The sequence below is a fragment of the Schistocerca americana genome, chromosome 1 (assembly GCF_021461395.2).
Source record: "Schistocerca americana isolate TAMUIC-IGC-003095 chromosome 1, iqSchAmer2.1, whole genome shotgun sequence".
In the NCBI taxonomy this organism is placed as follows: domain Eukaryota; kingdom Metazoa; phylum Arthropoda; class Insecta; order Orthoptera; family Acrididae; genus Schistocerca; species Schistocerca americana.
The window spans coordinates 225,890,308-225,910,414 of record NC_060119.1 but is presented as its reverse complement, the minus strand read 5'-3'; the positions used below and the strand labels follow the sequence as shown (position 1 = coordinate 225,910,414).

Here is a 20,107-nt window from a genome sequence, read left to right as displayed (position 1 = left end):
CAGCTTCTGCATAAAAACTCTCAACCAGGCTAGTGTGAAAGGCGCCTCTGGCCAAACGGATTCCACGATGGTGCATTGTATTGAGACGGCGTAAGGTGGACGGACGTGCAGATGCGTAAATGAAACACCCATAGTCTAGTTTCGAATGGATAACCGGACGAGGGTGATCAGATGCGCTCCACAGGAAGTACCGCTGAAGACACACAGGGTCCAGGTACAGCAGGTGGTCAGGTAAGACATATGGGAGATAAGAAAGTATCCTATCAAGCATGAGCCGCAGGAATTTCGTAGTTTCAATGAACGGAAGATCAACATTGTCCTGGCAAACAATGCACTGCCATGAATTCGTAGAAACAATTTTGTCAGTGGAAAAGAGAAAGCAATTTTCAATGCTCCACGAGTAAAGAAGATTGAGACAATGCTGCAGATGTCGCTCAAGGAGACATCTGTGGAGAACTACAATAGATCACAAAATCATCGACAAGAAGGGAGCCAGAAACACCCAGTGCGAGACAGGCCATTATATGGTTAATGGTGATAGCAAAGAGGACGATGCTCAGAATGGAGCCCTGAGGAACCCTGTTTTCCTGGATTAAGGTGTCTGACATGGCAGAAGCCACACGAACCTTGAAAACTCGGTCTTTAAAAAATTCCTCAAGGAAATATGCAGGTAGCCTTGGAAGCACCATGTGTAGAGTGTATGGAGGACAGAAGTAATCCAGCAGATGTCACAGGCTTTCTCCAAATCAAAAAACACGGCCACAGTCTAGTACGCAATTGTAAGTATCAACGAGAAAGTGCTTGCCTACAAGAGAAAGGTGCTGCAACATCTGAATGTAAACATCGTGCATCCCTGGGGCGGATGATTGGGATGAAGTGAGAGCATGATATAGCTCCCTCATAGTAAAAGTTGTGTTGTAGCACTCCAAATTCTGAGATGAGAAGGATATCGCTCTAGCCTCCTCCACTCATTTCTGATGGAGGAAGGTAGGGTGAGGGTGGTTGGAGCTCGAAATCTCAGAAAAATATGGGCCCAAGGTGTTGGAGATAGCAACAGGTTCCACTATAACACAAATTGCTACTGTCAGGCTGGAACTTGGGGAATGGACCTTTCTCCAGAGAGCTGTCAGAGGTTGGCCCACACGACGGGTGAGGGAGTGGACCTGTTAAAAGAAGTAGTAAATGAAATCCAGCTAACATTTTTGCTATCCCACAATACACAACACTGCGCACGTAACTGTTTACAACGAATACAGTTCGTCATCATAGGTTGGTTGGTTGGTTGGTTGGTTGGTTGGGGTTGAAGGGACTAAACAGCAAGGTCATCAGTCCCTTGTTTCAAATGTGGTCCATTTCGATAGTGTGACATCTCAGAAAAGTCAGTACAATAAAAGAGAAAAGGCTAAAAAATGTAAATGGGCAGTCATGTTGTCAATGGTAAAAACAAAATGAGGTAAGTCAGCAAGAGAGCGAACCCAATGCTATGCTAGAGGCAGGAAATATCCCACCTCTGAAGCAGCAGAGGCAAGACCATCTGTGACTTAACAGGTGCAACTGCTAGAATATAGAAGTGTGTATAGGAAAAGGAGACTAACCAATCCTAAAAAAATGATAAAAACAGAGTAAAAGGGGAAGAAAAGAGGATCTCGGCCAGTGAGAGGAGTCACGAATTTCCAAACACGGCTTACAGTGGGAGATACCCCAACACTCACCGTCCTGCCCCAACACCAGAGAGAGATTAAAAACCTTAAACTGAGAATAAAAACCACTTTCCTGGAGGAATCCGAGAACCAGGTCGACCATCCGGGATCGTCAGCCAACATCAAGGGTAATGTGCGGGGGAGTCTGTAATTAGTACGCAGAGCCAAAAGAAGGAGGCATTCAACCAAAATGTGGGCTACTGACTGGAAGTCTCCACAACCACAAAGTTGGGGTGGCTCATTACGCAAAAGAAAACCATGGGTCAGCCTGGTATGGCCAATGCAGAGACGACACAATGTGGTCGAGTCCTTTAGGGAGAGGCGAAAGGAAGAACGCCACGGGCCTGGTGTCACCTTAATCGCATGAAGTTTATTAGACAGGGAAGTAGCCTCCCACGAGTTGACCCATGATTGTGCGAAGTGGGATTTGATGTGAAGACGTAAATCCGCTGCAGGAGGGGTTACAGAAAATGGGGGGTAAGTGACTGCTCCCCCAGCCAAACAATCAGCGAGCTCATTACCCGGGATACCCACATGGCCAGGGATCCAAAGGAAGGCAACGGAACAAGCAGCATGGTGAATATCAGCGAGATGGTCACGGATGGCAGATACCAAGGGATGGTGCGAAAAACACTGGTCAATAGCCAGAAGGCCACTCATTGAGTCCGTACATAACAAAACGTGGTTGTGTTGGGACTGTTTAATAAAGGTGAGAGCCCAGGAAATTGCCATCAATTCCACAGTAAACATCCCACATGTAGGTGGCAGCAGATGGTTTTCCGTTCCAACAGAGGACATGAAGGCATATTCCACATGATCAGCAGATTTAGAGCCATCAGTGTAAAAAACAACAGCATCCTGAAACTCCCATAAAATTCGGCAGAAAAAGGAACGGAATACCATGGGGGGGATGGAATCTTTTGGACCTCGGCGGAGATCCATCCGAATTTGAGGCCGAGGAACTAACCAAAGGAGGGTTGAGGGGAGGGAGCAAGGAAGACAGGACAAAGAAGGAACCTGAAAATCACGGCAAAGAGACACAAGGTGGAGCCCAACCGGTAAACCCGCCCAAGTGCGGGAATCAGGTGGGCGGCGTCCATGGTCTTGGAACAGGATAGAATAGGAAGGATGAGTAGGAGAGGAATGGACAACGAGTGCATAAGACACCTGGGGTGGGGGGGGGGGGGGGAAATCCCAGCTTCAACTATGAGACTAGCAACAGGGAAGGCACCGGTGGCCAAATGGATACCACGATCGTGGACTGGGTCCAGAACGTGCAGTGTGGAAGGAGCAGCCGAACCATAAACTTGACAACCATAGTCCAAGCGAGACAGAACTAAAGCACGATAAAGACAGAGAAGGAGGGAACAGTCCGCACCCCAAGAGGAGTGGGCAAGGAAGCGAAGGACATCGAGTTTACGGAAACATCCTACCTTCAGAAGTATGATATGGGGCAGCCAAGTGAGCTTGTTGTCGAAAAGAAGACCCAGGCAATCATCGTGAATCAAGATAGAGCTCTGGATCAAGGTGGATCATAGTATGGCGACAGAAGTGGACCACCCGCAATTTTAAAGGAGAGAATTGAAACCCGTGTGAGAGGGTCCATGCAGAGGCACGCTGTACAGCTCCCTGGAGCTGCCACTCTGCAGAGGCCATCGAAGAGGAACTAACCCAAATGCAGAAATCATCCACATACAGGGCAGGGGCGACCAAGGGACTGACAGAGGCCACAAGTCCATCAACAGCAATGAGGAAAAGAAGTACACTCAAGACAGAACCCTGTGGAATGTCCGTCTCCTTGGTCCGTGGAGAACTAAAAACAGTACCAACCCGAACGCTGAATGACCGATGGAACAGGAACTGGCGGATAAAAATCAAGAGTGGGCCCCGAAGACCCCACTGATGAAGTGTAAGTAAGATGTGATGGCGCCAGAACGCGTCATAGGCCTTGCGAAGGTCAAAAAATACTGCAACCCAATGGCAGCACTGGGAAAAAGCCTACCGAACTGCGGATTCCAAGCGAAGTAAATGATCGATCGGAAACAGTCCCTCACGGAAGCCACACTGGTAAGGGGACAATAGATCCCGAGATTTGAGGACTCAATTGAGCCGATGGGCTACCATCCTTTCAAATAACTTGCAAACAACATTGGTCAGACTAATTAACCGATAGCTGCCAACAAATAGGGGGTTCTTACCAGGCTTAAGGACAGGAACCATGATGCTATCCCTCCACTGAGAAGGGAAGTCACCCTGGAGCCAGATATGGTTAAACACCCGGAGAAGATGTTGCTGTTGTGGAGCACTGAGATGTTGAAGCAGTTGGTTATGAATGGAGTCTGGGCCAGGGGCTGTATCATGAGAAGAAGAAAGTGCGGAAAGAAATTCCCATTCAGTAAAAGGTTCATTGTAAGATTCTGACTGACAAGGGATAAAACATAAGTTGGAAGCTTCGGCCCGCTGTTTCCGGTGAAGGAAAGCAGCCGGATAGGAGGCTGATGCTGATGCCATAGCAAAATGGGTCGCAAGATGTTCCGCAAGAATCAACGGGTCCGTACAAAGACCATCTGGGAGGTGAAGGCCTGGGAGGGTGGACTGCTGATGGCAACCTTGGAGACAGCGAAGTGGCCATACCCGTGACATAGGGACAGTAGAACCGAGGGAAGAAACAAATCGTTCCCAACATATCTGTTTGCTCTGTTTGATTAAATAACGGGCTTTAGCGCAAAGGCGTTCAAAGGTAATAAGGCTGGCAACAGATTGGTGCCTCTTAAGGGGTTCCAAAGCTCGACGGCGATCACGGATGGCAATGGCAACAGCCGTACTCCACCACGGGACTTACCAGGGACGAAATGGTCCAGATGACCATGGTACAGCAAGGCTAGCAGCGCGAACAATCACGTCAGACACGTCACGTAGGACGTCATCAATACAACCCGACAAAGAGGGAGAAAACACGGTGTGTTGGAAAGACCAACGAGGTAACCTGTCTATTGGGGAGCGGGAAGGGAGAGAGAGAATCAACAAGAAATGGTCACTATCACAAAGGTCATCATGTGGTGACCAGTGTAATGAAGGGAGGAGAGAAAGAAAGAAAGAGAGAGAGAGAGAGAGAGAGAGAGAGAGAGAGAGAGAAAGAGAGAGAGAGAGAGAAGAGAGAGAATGATCAATAGCAGAAAAGGTACCATGACCAGCACTGAATTGAGTAGGGGAGCCATCATTAAGAAGGCACAAGTTGTGGTCTGTAATAAACTATTCTAAGAGAAGACCTCGTCTAGGTGGAAATGCACTGCCCCACAAGGGATGATGAGCATTAAAATCCGCGAGAAGGAGGAAGGGAGGAGGAAGTTGCTGAAGAAGGGCAGTTAAGGCAGCAGGTATTAGAGTCCTGTCAGGAGGGAGACAAAGATTGCAAACCGTGACCTCAGAGTCCAGGTGGACCCTAACAGCAACCGCTTCCAATGTAGTTTGAAGAGGAATACACATGCTAGAAATGTCTGTATGGACCAACGTACTAACGCCACCAGAAGCCCACAGGGGTCCGACCCGATTTCGACAGAAAACACGGAACCCACAGAGGGTCGGTAAGTGATCATCAGTAAAATGAGATTCCTGTAGAACCACATAAGCTGCAGAGTAAGACGAAAGAAGGGATTTCAACTCTGGAAGGTGATGGTAGTATCCATTACAATTCCATTGGATAACCACAGAATGATGATTTAAATGGGGGTTGAACAGGCTAAAGCCAGTCATACCGCCGGGTCACCACCCGTCACCGACAAGGAGGGGGCGACATCCATGAACGACAGGTCAGAATCTGGTTGTGAAGTCGGGGATGGGACCTCTGGTGACACCAGAGGCTCTTTGTCCCGGGACTTATGTTTCTTCTTCTTTTCTGTTTGAGATCGAAGAGGGCTGTGTGGCATAAAGGAGCCAGCTGCAGCAAGATCGGGAACAGAAAGAGATCGGGCGACCTGGGGGCCAACAGACCGCGGTTCTCGCAGTCGTCGCATGGCAGCAGACCTTTGGCCTGCAAGGTGCCGGGAAGGGGCATCTCGGGAAGGGCGCCCTTGACCGGCAGACGCCAAAGGAGTGGGACACTTCTCCGGCCGGCGAGGAGGAGCAGCCCCCAGAGGAGAAGGTGTGGGAGCCGCAAGGGATGGGGGGGGGGGGGGGGGGGGAGGAGAGGGGTCTGGGACTGGGGTAAGGAATGGGGAGGTATGGGTGAAGATGTAACTAAAGCATAACTAGATGTCATGGACACAGGGTGAAGACGTGTATACTTCTTACGAGCCTCTGTGTAGGTTAAATGATCAAGGGATCCTGTACCTTCTTTTCCTTCTTATATATTGGGCAATCTGGTGAATGTGGAGAATGATTGCCATGACAATTAACACACACAGGAGGGGGAACACAGGGATGCCCCTCACGGAGTGGACGTCCACAGTCACCACAGAGAGGGGCCTGTGAACAGCAGGAAGACATGTGTCCAAAACACAAGCACTTAAAACAGCTCATAGGAGGTGGGATGTACGGCTTCACATCACATCGATAAACCATAATCTTTACTTTCTCATGGAGGGTATCCCCTTCAAAGGCATGGATAAAGGCACCAGTATCAATGCGATTGTCCTTAGGACCCTTCTGAACACGCCGAACAAAGATTATCCCGTAGTTCCTCATGAGTTTGAAGGATGAGGTCCCTGTGAAAAATCACACCTTGAACCATATTTAGAGACTGGTGGTGGGGTAATGGACACAGGAATTGTGCCAAGACGGGTACAGGCACGAAGGGCTGCAGACTGGGCAACTGAAGCAGTTTTGATCAGCAACGAACCCGACCGCATCTCGCTCAGGGAGTCCACTTCGCCAAACTTGTCTTCAATGTGTTCCACAAAGAATAAAAGTTTGGTATTGGTGAAAGTATCCCCATCAGTCCTGGTGCAAACCAGATAGCGGGGGAAAGGCTTTGCCCTTAGCCGACGAGCCTGACCCTCTTCCGAGGGGGTAGCCATGGAAGGGAAGGCCGAAGGGGCAGGAGTAACAGGACTAGAAGAATCAGTTCCACGCAGAGAGATGGTCGCAGAAGAACGGCCGGAGTTCTGGATCCATATGCGTTTCATTTGCATAGTGTCCGCCCTGATACAACCCACTCCGATCAGGCGCTCTCCTCACGGGTGCCACCCAGCCACAGCAAGGACCATCTGGCACGGCAGCCATTGCCGGGAGTTCCGATGCTTCAGGATAACGAGCAACCACTCCAAGGCTTGCATGAGGAGGTCACAGCTCAGGTATCAGAAGTGTGATCCCTGTGTGTTCAGGGGGCTCAACCAAAAGGGTACATAGCGTCCCCACCACACGGGCTGGCTACCGTGCTGGTTATGCACCCTAGCATCAGACAACGACGTGAAAGAAAAGATGGAATGAACTAGGAGGGCACACATCGGAGACACTAGGTAAGGTGATCTTCCCCAAATGGCTCATACTACGGAAGAGAAATTTAGTAATGGAGGTCAAACTCCAGAGGGGGACCAGGGAGTGCCAAAAGGAGGTGGTGATTACACAACAAAGCTAAATTGCAAAACCAACATTACCAGGAGGATAGCGGGGGCCAACATAAGCAAGGAGAAGAAAGGAGGGGAAGGGGAAGGAAATGCAGCCCTGGAAAGAAGGAAGGCTACAATAGCTCGGGGCCCCGTGCTCACCATGCACGTATCCACAAAAGTTGTGGACCTCCTGCACGATGGGGGCCATCATAGGATGATGGTTAAAAACGCAGAGAGCATGTCTCAGTGCGCAAATTCCGTCACAGCAGGCCTCAGTCCACCAGAAGACCGGGACACAGTGCAGTAAAGACAAAGTGCGAGGAAAGGAACGTTCTGCGGCAGTAAGGACAATATTTGTAAAATATTCTACCTGGTCATCATTACTGGGGAAATGTTTGTCGAATGTCGCCAGGAAGTAGTAAAGCCTACAGTCGGCCTTAGAAAGCAGCAATTTGGGTGTGCACATAGGTGGGGTAAGAGTCGGCAAACGGACAGCACATGGGAAATTGTCACTCCAGTAGGTTTCAGAGAGAACAGACCACTTGAAATGATGGGCAATCTGGGCAGTGCAGAATGAGAGGTCCAAATGGGAACAGGTGTGTATGGAGCCTGAAAGGAACATGTGTGCTCCAGGGTTAAGGCAGATGAAGTTGAGTTGATCAGCCAAGAGTACACCTCTCTGACAGGTCCTGGAAGAGCTCCAAAGGGTATGGTGCACATTAAAGTCACCGAGCAGTAAAAAAGGACGAGGAATTTGCCCAAAAAGCTGGAGGAAGTCTGCCCTGGTGACACCGAATGACAGAGGGATGTAAGTGGTACAAAGGGAAAAGGCTGCAAACATCCCATTGAAGGAGGGTCATGATGAGGAAAAAATGGAAGGGGGAGGGAGACAAGGGAAAAAATGAAGGCGTGTCATTTTGGTGGCTGTCGAGTGCCAGCGTTCAAAGTCTCACTGCTACCGGTTGCAGAGGCTGGAGGATCTTGATCCAGGAGATCTATAGAGATGTCCGCATTCTCCCTCTGTTGGTCCACAGAGTCCAGGGCAGAAAAACTTTTGCGGTGCACACCGGGGACTCTAATGTCAGTCAGGTGACAAGCATCACATGGCGACACTGGTGAAGAGGATCTCTGAGTCAGCGAAGGAGAAGACTGTTTGCCTTTGTTTAATTTCTTGGAGCCTTTGCAAGTGGCATATGACGATTCAGATGTGTTTTCCTGGAGGGATGTAAAAAATCTTCGTGGGAATATTCCTTCTGTCCTCTCTGGCATGCCGACTGTGTAGCAGGTGACTTCGCCTCTTTAAGCAAAAATTTGGTGGCTTGTTGCAGATAATAAATAAAAAATCTAAATAAATAGATAAATATTGTATTTTGCAGAAGGTGGAGCCTAAAAATCCAAATGACTTCTACAGTTCTGCAGTTCGTTTGATTGTGGAACTTGGCACGAGACGAAACAACGGTAAAGAAAAATGGGAATCACCAGGATAATGATTGGACTCTTTTACTTTTCCACAATGTAATATGTCATTTAGAGGGCAGATTGCTAAAGCACAGAGGCAGGGAAGCTCCGTTGCCTGTAATACAGATTATACACATCATTGTCACCTGGTCAACTGTATATATTAGATCATTAGCACAAGCAAATGTATAGGTAGAATACCATCTAAGTTATCCATTCTTGGTGTGGGATTTAGTATGCTGTTCGAGCACAAGCAACTTGACAAACAGTAAGTATCATATTGTGACAAATTTTACATACACGAGGGAAACAGGCACAGCTAAGGTCACCAAAGGCACATCAGAAACATTATGGGAACCAGTTCTCATTACTTCATATATTTCTCATAAAATACTTTAAATGTTGGTGCAGTTGAGGAGCCATCACTCTTTTGTGTGCAGTAACAAAAGCATTTTGAATAACTTATCAGCAACTGGGAGAAACAACTTCCAGACATCTTAAACAGTTACTGTATCACCACATGAAAAGTTACAGGCAAAAGAAAGTAACTGCAAAGGAAGAGTGACAAACCAAGCAGCTCACAGAAAGACATTGTAATGTGGCAAAGTGGGATAACACTTATTGTATTGATCAATAACAAGTCAACTGGCATTTTCAATATACAAATGCATAATTCTACTCGCACATTGTATGTATTTAATGCTTCATTTATTCGTATGTTTACTTCTATAAGGACTTAGTTTTCACTTCTATTTCATGTTTATACAACTTTCAGCTAATTATTCAATTTGATTATGTAACTTAGCCGAGTACCCAGCATTCCCCTAGTATGTATTTCTAACAGCCCACCGCTGCCTTCCCTTCACTCTGTCCATCTAGTCCTCCCCATGTCTATCTCTATGGGTACATTCAGCAGCATATGTGGACACTGTCTGCAAAATGTATCATGAACAGAGTAAGTAGCAAAAAAGCAATGCAAATGTCGTGAAGTCAACGCTGATATGACAGTTTTATTGCATAAAGAGAAAAAATGTAGTAAGTGATAAACTTTTTTTCCTTTAATCATTTTGTGTGATGTGTCAGTGAGAAAAAGCTTCATAAATCTTTGAAATTTTGTGTGAAGTTTATTGAGGTCACTAAGTTCTCTCACTCTTAAGTACTGGATATTTGCACGTCATGGCCTATACTTCTTTTCCATACCCACCCCTTTGATAGATAAGTGGTTCTTATCCCCACTCCAATTCCTTCCAGACAGTAAGTGATATGTGTACCGAATTAAGTTGAAATGGGTCCAGTGGTTTCGGAGGAGATATGGAACTTTTTTTTTTTTCCATGACCTGATTTTGATGAACTGAAGCCTCTACTATGATCAAGTGACCTTTGAAAACCCCACAAAAATTCATCTAGTAGTTTTGGAGATCAGCGTGTTCAAAGATAAACATAGAAAGATGACAGTTTCACAGATTTATTATTAGCACAGTAGCAGCTAACAGAAGTAGTAGTGGGTAAAGCACATGGTAGACTTAAGTTATTGGTAGAATACTGGGGAAGTACAATCAATCTACACAGGAGACTGGTCGCAAATCACTCGTGTGACTGGTTCTAGAAATTGCTCAAGTGTGTGGGACCCATCCCAAATAGGGCTAATAGAGGATACTGAATGTTTACAGATAGACATCACGCATGGTCATAGGTCTGTTTTATCCACGGGAAAGTGTCACAGAGATACTGACGATAGATGAAAACTATCCCGTTAACAAAGTTTCAAGAACCGGCTTTAAATTATGACTTTGGAAATATACTACATCCCCAACATATTGCACACATAAGGATTGTGAGAATGAGATTGGAATAATTACAGCGCAAGCAGAGGCATTCAATCAATCATTCTTCCCGTGCTCCATATGTGAAAAAGTAATAACTTTATAATTAAAATATTAAATATACGTATTGCTAAGAAACAACAGTATGAAAAGGATAGGTTGGCACTCACCACTTAAAGGTGGTGTCGAGTCACAAACAGGTAGAGCGAATAAGACTGCTAAACATTTACGCTTTGGGACAAAAAAAAGTGGACGAAAAGAGTCCTCATTTCGAAATAAGAAACACAAAGACATGGCCACTGTCTCCAGATGCTGGGGCCAGTGGACACATACATGTGAGCTGTGTGCATGTATGAGTGTTTTCTATTCTGGAAGAACTCCTTTTTCCTGAAAGCTTAAATTTTTAGCAGTTATTTTCACTGCGCCTGCCTGTGACTCAATGTCTTCTCTACATAGCGAGTAGCAACAAATCCTTCTCATATTACTGTTATTCTATCCTTGACATTCCATCATTAATGAACTGTTTCCATGTGAAATCCATAACAGATTACAAATTGTATTTATGGCAGATAATTCCATTTAATTTGGAAATTAATTATATATGTGACCTTTTGTAAAACACAAACTTTTAATAGCAACCTAATTAATGTATCAAGCTCAAGAAAGTAAAATAAAATACAAACTGTTGACAAATTATTTAATATTTCATAGCAATAATCACAGGAGGTACTCTTTGTAGCGTTCTGTTAAGAGGTAGTTATGAGAAGTTCGATTTTGAAGCAGCTGAGTGCAGACTTTGACCAGCAGTATTTCAGTTTTTGTCAAGTTCACTACAATTATTATGAAGATCGATGTAATTTTTTGGTTTTTACTAATACTGTATAATGGAAAACAAAATGATTCTTCTGAGTCCATCAATTTGTAGTTAGAGTGCTAGCATCAAATTCCGACAAGTGAAACATGGGCTCAGTTACCAAAGTCTTAACTGCAACGAGATACAGATAATCATCCAACAACAACTATTTGAAATGGAAGGAAAATTCTATTAAATCCAAACTTAGCATATTTTGATGGATCTGAAAGTACACTTAAAAGACATGCCATGATGGAATTATCTGAATGGGGCTGAAATCCACAGATGTGATGTAAATGTAGAAGGAAACAAATTATTACAATTTCAGAGGAGTCATATGATTTATTCGTGAGAAAGAGCTTCACAAACTGAGCATGTCAAAAATGTGTTGGTCCACCTCTGGCCCTTATGCTAGTAGTTAGTCAGCTTAGCACTAACTGATATAGTTGTTTGGATGGCCTTCTGAGGGATATTCTGCAAAATTCTGTCCAACTGGCATGGTAGATCATCAAAATCCCAAGCTGGTTTGAAGGTCCTGCCCATAATGCTCCAAACATCCTCAGTTATGGAGATGATCTGGCAAACTTGTTGACCAAAGTAGGATTTAGCAAGCATGAAGACAAGCAGTAGAAACTCTTGTCATGTGTAGGCAGGCATTACCTCGCTGAAATGTAAGCCCAGGATGGCTTGCCATGAAGGGCAACAAAACGGCATAGAATATTGCCAACATACTGCTGTGCTATAAGAGTGCCATAAATGACAACCAAAGAGGTTGGCATAAAATGGCATCCCAAACCTTAACTCCTGTTTGTTGGATTGTATGGCAGGTGACAGGTAGGTTAGTATCCCACCGCTGTATGGCATCTCCAGACACATATTCACTGGTCACTGAATATTATTCTACACACGTAAATGATATTCGATGCCAAATGTGTGTGACACCACTTCAAATGGGCTTGCTGGAGTACAAATCTCAATAGTAGTCAGTGCAAGGGACACGTGAGCTAAGCCCCTTTTCTGTGAGCCACCTATTAACGATCCCTGTGGTCACTGAAACACTAGTTGCACACTGGACCCATGATAATGATGAATTCAGTGCTCCAAGTCCCTCTCCGATTCCTCGGTCTCACATTCCATCATCTCCCTACGTCAACCTCTTTGTTCCTGATGCTGTGTTCAGCCACAGTTCATCCTTTCCTGCCAATATCATCAAATAGTGGCATCGTTCCTATTCATATTCAGCAATTCACTGATTCCAGAAGGAAGGTTCCAAGTTCGAGGCTCGGTCGGGCACACAGTTTTAATCTGCCAGGAAGTTTCAATTCACTGATTACTCCAACTGGCTTCTTTGAGCCCAACTACATGTCCTATGAAATGGTGACATCTGCATATATTGTTCATGCACCTGTCTGCGAGGCATAGTTACTGTGCAATTGACTACACGAAATTAAATTCGCTGAGACTTTATGCCCTGATATCGATATGTCACTGTTTTCTATAATCGCCAACTGTGCTGCGAAACTTTGCTATAGAGTCACACACTTATCCACTGGCCGCCAAAGTTTACAATTCTGCATTTTTTCTTTCAACACCTGAATGAATATCATTTAGTGACGAATTTGTATAACCTTTTTGTGATGCGCCACCTTTTTTTGTCATTGAGTGTATAACTCAGGGTAACTATAACATGAAACTCTGGTCAATTCAAAACTGCCTACGAGAGAACTGCCATAAAGGAAGCAGATCACGCAGACTGAGAATTGTTCCAGAGATAATTCTGCTGCCCCTCTGTATTAGCATGGAATCAGTGACTAAAATTTAAAAGAGACTGCATGTCTCATACAACAATTTGCCAATAAGATGACAGGAAAGTTATACAAGTATCTAGTACACCCACGCCTGGGGGCAAGGCGACAGGGTTGGAACTAGAACTTTTTATGGCTACTTATAAGTTGCCATCCACCTTCCAAAATACTAAAAATATTCCATACAATCAAGTCTACCTCCCCCCCCCCCCCCCTCCCTCTCCCAACAAACCTGACAACTACAGATGTGTGAAAATGCTGCCGATGCACACTACACAGATGACCAAGTACCATGAATGTTTTGTGTGACTTCACTATTCCAGGCACAGAAGCTTGAACATTATAAGCTAGTCTGTTCTTAATTTAGTAGCTCTTAAATATAGTTACACCATTCATAAATTCTTGACAATGCTACTCATACGAAAGATTCACTCTCTGAACAAAATAATTTAGTCTGTCCTGGTGTTCGCTTGTTTTAGTCGCCTGTACACAATGGGTACTTACCCATCCAGAATTTATTTTGTGGCCCATTTGCAAGATGTGTAATGCAGGCCATGGAATTATTTTTTAGGAAGTTGTTCTCTAAACTTATCCAATGGTTATAAGTACCACGATTACGATACACCAGTTATTCAAAGGTGTATAATTTAAAAACATGGTTTGCAGTAATGGTTTTTTTAAATTAAATCAATTACACATTTAGACAATTGGAGCATCATATCTGCTTACTGATATTGTAATACAGTTACACTATGGCTTCACAACAGATTACCTAATGATGCCTTTTTTACAAACATTTCATTAAAGTTTCCCGCAAACCTCAGCAGCACTATTGTATCAGCTATGTCACCCTGTTACAACCCAAGCAAAGGTTCTCTGAATTCCTTGGATATTTAGGGGCAAGCCTACTTGACAATGTTCCAAATTCCGAGGCTTAAATCAATCACACTGGTGTCCTGACTTTCTCTGAATTCTCCCAACAAATTTTACATTAAGTTTCCCTATTGTCAATATTATGTGTTCATTTTCCTTTATTTCATTTTGTAGCATAATTTTCAAATATTTAAATTATGTGACTTATCCAGAAGTCAATAAATAACCATGTAAACAGATAATATTGGGCTATTTCTCCTGTTTATGCGAATTATATGGTATTTATTCATACGTTCTCTTCGTTTAAACTTTACTGTTTTTTAGAAAAAGATCACTTAATATTTACGATAGTTCTTTAAGAGTCACTTTGCTCTATTTATATGGTTGTGGCAAGCAGAAAGTACCAACCTGATACTCTTAATCTCTCTTTGCATACTGTGGGAACCAACTGAATAAGAAGAAAATTGCATTTATTGAACTTACTCTAAAGCTTGTAATTTCTGATGCTCCGCCATAATGTGTAGCCTGAAATAAGAAGGTAAGAATTTCAGGAGCTGTTTGGTATCTGCATATTTTTGTAATGATGGCAGTCACCTGAAACAGAAACTTTAAATAAATAAATCATATCGCGAGACAAGTCACTTGTACACATAGGCATTTGAAAACACTGTCATACAGAAGATATCAGCAATGGCTACACTTCCATAGTTTAAACCAAGGTCAGTTAAATCCTATTGTCAAACAAGAAAAGAAATAAAAAAGGAAATATGACATTAACTTATATTTTATAATTGAGTTTTATCCGATTTTAAGATTTAAAACTGCAAGTTTGCCACAAATGTGAGAGCAAAATATGATAGATAAAAGAACAAATGTGAAGAACAAAAACAACAGACACACAGTTCCAACAATGACAATTGTCCTGTAAGATGGTCCATCTTGTGTAACTTCATCAGATGTGAGTAGCTAATTTACTTGCAATGTGTATTATTATCGCAATAGCACACAAACAGCAATTAATAATCTCTTTTTATCATCTCAGGCTAACAGTAAAATAATAAAAGTATTGTGTGTGCCAGAGTGTTTGGACTTAATTTAACAGTAGTTAACTACTAATTTTAAAGTAGGCATACTTTTCTGCAAACCAGCCTTCCACACTGGTTCTCTAAGGGACGGTAATATACTTCAGCCAACTGACTCAATACTAGTGCTAAAATAAGAAAAATTACCCATTAGCAACTTTCTTCCCAAGTCCTTCTGTTGTGTGGGTCATAAAATTCTTCTAATGAAATGAAAATGTTATGATACTACAGAAATTTCTCTTACATCAATGCAGTCGTATCTCAGCAACAGGAAACAAAAGAGCATGTCAACAAATGTAGCTACAGAAATAAAACTAAATTATGAGTTGTTTTGAGAGTATCAGTCTTCTGACTGGTTTGATGCAGGCCACAACAAACTCATCTACTGCACTAGCCTCTTAATCTCAAAGTCACATTTGCATCCTATGTCCTCAATTAGTTGTTGGATGTATTCCAACTCGGTTGTCTACTAAAGCTTTTACCCTGTAGTACCACGGAGGTTATTCCGTAACATCTAACACATATCCTTTCACCGTCACCCTTCCTCTTGTCAGTGTTTTCCATATGTTTCTTCCTCACCAATTTATCTTATCAGTCCATCTAATTTTCAAGAATCTTCTGTAGCACCATATCTCAAAACCTTCAATTCCCTTCTGCTTCAATTTCCCATGGACCATGATTCATTATCGTACAATGCTGTGCTCCAAATATATATTTTCAGAAATTTCTTTCACAAATTAAGAATAATTTTTGATACCAGTACACTTCTCTTGGCGAGGTATGTCTTCTTTTCCTGCAATAGTCTGCTTTTTATGTTTTCCTCGCTTTATCTGCCACGCGTTTGTTGCTATTAAGATAGCAGAATTCCTTATCTTTGTCTACTTCACACTCACCAAATTTAATGTTGAGTTTCTCTCTATTCTTGTTTCTGCTTCTTTTCATAATTTTTGTCTTTTGCCATTTTACTCTTAATTCATATTTTGTACTTAGATTGTTCATTCCACTCAAAAGGTCCTGTAATTTTTTTTCCCTGCACTATGGATAGCAGTGCCATCAGCAAATCTTATCGTCATCCTTTCACCCTGACTTTTAATCCCACTCGTCAACTCATTCTTTTATTTCTTTATTTCGGTCATTGCTTCTTCGATGAACAGATTGAACAATAGGGAAGAAAGACTGCATCACTGACACACACTCTTTTTAATCTGAAAACTTCATTTTTGATCTTCCAGTTTTATTGTTCTCTGTTGGTTCTTGTTCATAGTTCACGTTACCTGTCCTTCTCCGAAGCTTACTCCTCTTTTTTCTCAGAATTTTGAAAATCTTGCACCAATTTACACTGCTGAACACTTTTTCTAGGTCAACAAATCCTATGAGCATGTCTTGATTTTTCTTCAGTCTTCCTTCCATTATCAAGAGCAATGTCAGAACCGCCTCTCTGGTGCCGTTACCTTTCCTAAAGCCAAACTGATGATCATCTAACAGATTCTCAGTTTTATTTTCCATTGCTTCTGTAAATTATTCTTGTCAGTAACTTGGATGCATGAGCTTTTAAGCCGATTGTGTGATAGTTTTCACACTTGTCTGTCCTTGGTATCATTGGAATTGTGTGGCTGATATTTTTCGAAAGTCTGATGGTACACCCCCACTCTCATCGATTCTACACACCAACTTTAATAGTTCTTTGGTTGCCATTTCTCTAAATGATTTTACAAATTCTGGTGGGATGCTACCTATCATTTCTACCTTATGTGATCTCACATATTTCAGAGCCCTTTTACATGGTGATACTAATACTGGATCCCCTATGTCTTCCATATTGACTCCAATTTCTTCTTCCATCACATCATCAGACAATTCCTCCCCATCATAGAGGTCTTCGATGTACTCTTACCATCTATTCACTCTATCCTTTGCATTTGACAGTGGAATGCCCATTGCACCGATGCTTTTAATTTCACTTCAGGCGGAATAACAAGTCTGACAAGTAAACCTGAATAAAAATACCTAAGACGTAGTGAATACAGAAGCAAAACAACAACGTTAAAGAGATCAATACAATAGCACAGTGAAATCAGGACCAAATGTCAGACTGACCGGGCGGAAGTTTTGCTGGCTTTAAAAGGCAGAAACAGGTGTTGATAGGTTGGCAGGACAGTTGTGCCTCCGTAACCAGTGCTGCAGCAATGACAGCAGTTCTCACAGATTATAGCAGTGCCCTCTAGTGGCCTGCAGTGAGGTCTCCTTGTCCTGCAGCGGACTTTCAAACTGGGATTTGATACCGGACAGACAAAGTGGTAGGTCATACACACTGTTTCATTTTCTAATGCAGCTCACTGCGCTCTAACCATTTCTACCCCACTTTCTCCTTTACCTGGTTAAAATATAAGGTTTTTCCTATGCATGTCGTCATGCATTCAGTCCTTGTGAGGCCAATTGAGGAGCTACTTGTGTGCTGACCAAATGGCTCTCCATATTCACATCCAGTAGCACCCATAGTAGGTCTTCCTGAGACTTGTTCAGAGATAGTTTAGTTTAGTTTGTACGAGAAGAAGCGAAAGTTGATCATTTTGTAGTTACTGTGTCTTGTTTTCCTCATTTTTGGTGGAGTTTACATATTACAATGTTGTTCCAGTTTTCAGGAACTGTCTTTTTTCGCAAACATTATGTAAATAATCTTACAAGTACTTTTTGTACAACTTTTCCTCTCAGTTTAATCATTTCTATTGAAAACACCACCATCTTCAAAATCCTTCCCTTCCTTCATACACAGAATAGCTTTATAAACCTCATCCAGCATTACTCCCAAAATCTAGATTTTATATATATATATATAATCCTGCAAAATGTGACTATTCTATGACACGAGGGTGGGAGGGGGGGGGGGGGGGGGGGGGGCAGCCCACAACTCCATCAAAGAGAGGAAGGACAGAATCAACCAGGGTATATCCCAACATCCAATCCAAACATTCAAGCAATAAGGTAACAATCTTTAAAGATCACTTCATGGAGAACAAATGTGGATGGGTTGCTTAGCAACCTGTAGTGCAAACAACACAGTGTGTAAAAGTCTAGAATCTTCTTAGTCAAGTGTGTTAGTGATGACAATGGCTAAATGAATGTGAAATCACAGATCTGACTGCAGGCTTCAGGGCTCTGCTGACATGTCATCAGTGTATGAACTTGTCATGTTGATTGCACTCCTGGAGATCTAGAAGCACTAAGATCTCATCAGAATCTGCTGTGACCATACGTCTGCTGATGACTGACACTGTTAACATGTCTCACGAAACACTTTGGGTCCTGGCAGGCTAATGTACCATCTATAAGGTCCTACTACAACATGTGAATTCCTGAAACGTCAGCATTCCTGTCTGGAGGAAAATAGAAGAAGCTATTGGAATTAGACAACTGAAGCAACATAGGCAATGGGCTCAGGCCATGGGTACACAAAAGTACTCCTCCCCCTGTGTCTTGCTACATGAACCAGCGAACAGCACAGACCACAGAAAACCATTGCTTCCAATACTTCATTTAAGTACATTAAATTTCAGAGTTGTAGAACCAAAGATAGGTTAGTTGATTTGAAAAGGAGTTAAATAAAATGAAATGGGATGCAGTAGAATTATTAGAAATGGCAAAAGAGGAGGAGCAAATTTAATTAGAGTCAAGTTACATGTTTTCACTTTTTCTGTAACTTACAGTTTCTATCACGTCAAGGAATGATTTGTACATGTGAAAAATGTCGAGTTCCCCTGCAATTTTGAGTCCACATTAAACTGTTGGTGCCTATGTAAATGGTCGGGTAAATCAGTTGAAGCTCATAGGAAGGCAAGGCACACCATTCCCTTTAAGCGAAGATGCTTAGTAAAGCTATTCTTCTTCTTCCTAGTGTTAACCCTGCCCAATACAGGGTTTGCTGTGCTCGAGATTTCGTAAATTTATTTTATTTAGCTTTGTGGCTGGATCCAATTCCTGTTACCCCAATGGCCAGTCACCAAAAGATGGGAAGCCCTGGGTGACACCTGTCTGAATTGTGTAAACTTTGTTCTGTATGTGATCATATTTTAACTGTTTGCATATCATATTTTCTGGGTTGAAATTGGAGACCAGACCAGCATTTGGGCAAACAAATGGGAGAAACTGCCCAAAAACCACACTCGTTCTGGCCAGAGTACTGACCGCAGTCACTAATAAGCCATGCAGATTCAATCTGGGTCTGGCCCACCTCCCTGTCTCACTAGCTAGCGTGCTGCATTATACGAGCAAGTATTTTTCCTTTACATGCATTTTACTGTGGAGGAAAAGAGGGAGGGGGGATTCAGGTATTATCTTTATCGTAAACGGGATCATAAACAATAATGCAGATAAAATATCTGAAACAGAATAGTAAGATTTAAAAAAATAAATAAAACAAACACTAAAGCTATATCATGTTAAATAACAAGACATCCAGAACTTATCAAAGGTCCCTCAATTCCTGTCCTCTTCTGTGGATACCGTCTCTTTTTCAGGAAACGAAGGAACCATCACCTCTTGTTTACTAGATTGCTAGTGATGGGTTTAGGTGCGCATAGAGGGGAGGCAAGGATCTACTACACCCATTCCACTAACAAGTCTCAGGTACTGTCTCTCAGTGAAACTGAGTCAACATGACACACTTCACACGTGGGGAAGCTTGCTGTGTGCTACGTCAAAAGCAAGTGCAAACAGGGAAAGAGGGAGTGGACTATTAATCATCATATGTTTGAACATATAACGAAAAATTGTATCCCTTAAGGAAATGCCGAATTTGACAGAGCTAAGAAAGACCTAAGTCGAAACAAGGCCCCGTCAGAACTACTGATAGCCTTGGGAGAGCTAGTCATGACAAAACTCTTCCATTTGGTATGCAAGATGTACGAGACAGGCAAAATACCCCCAGGCTTCAAGAAGAATATAATAATTCCAATTCCAAAGAAAGCAGT

The 20,107-nt window shown here is 42.9% G+C and overlaps 1 protein-coding gene across 1 annotated transcript in view; it reads right to left on the bottom strand.

The window, feature by feature from the left end:
* The window catches only part of LOC124621679 (Fanconi anemia group I protein-like), a 276,076-nt gene that overhangs the window by 243,608 nt on the left and 12,361 nt on the right, over nucleotides 1-20,107 (bottom strand). Inside the window, exon 2 of the mRNA XM_047147159.1 lies at nucleotides 14,542-14,652. Coding sequence (XP_047003115.1) covers nucleotides 14,542-14,652 — 111 coding nt within the window. The remainder of the gene's footprint in view (nucleotides 1-14,541; nucleotides 14,653-20,107) is intronic.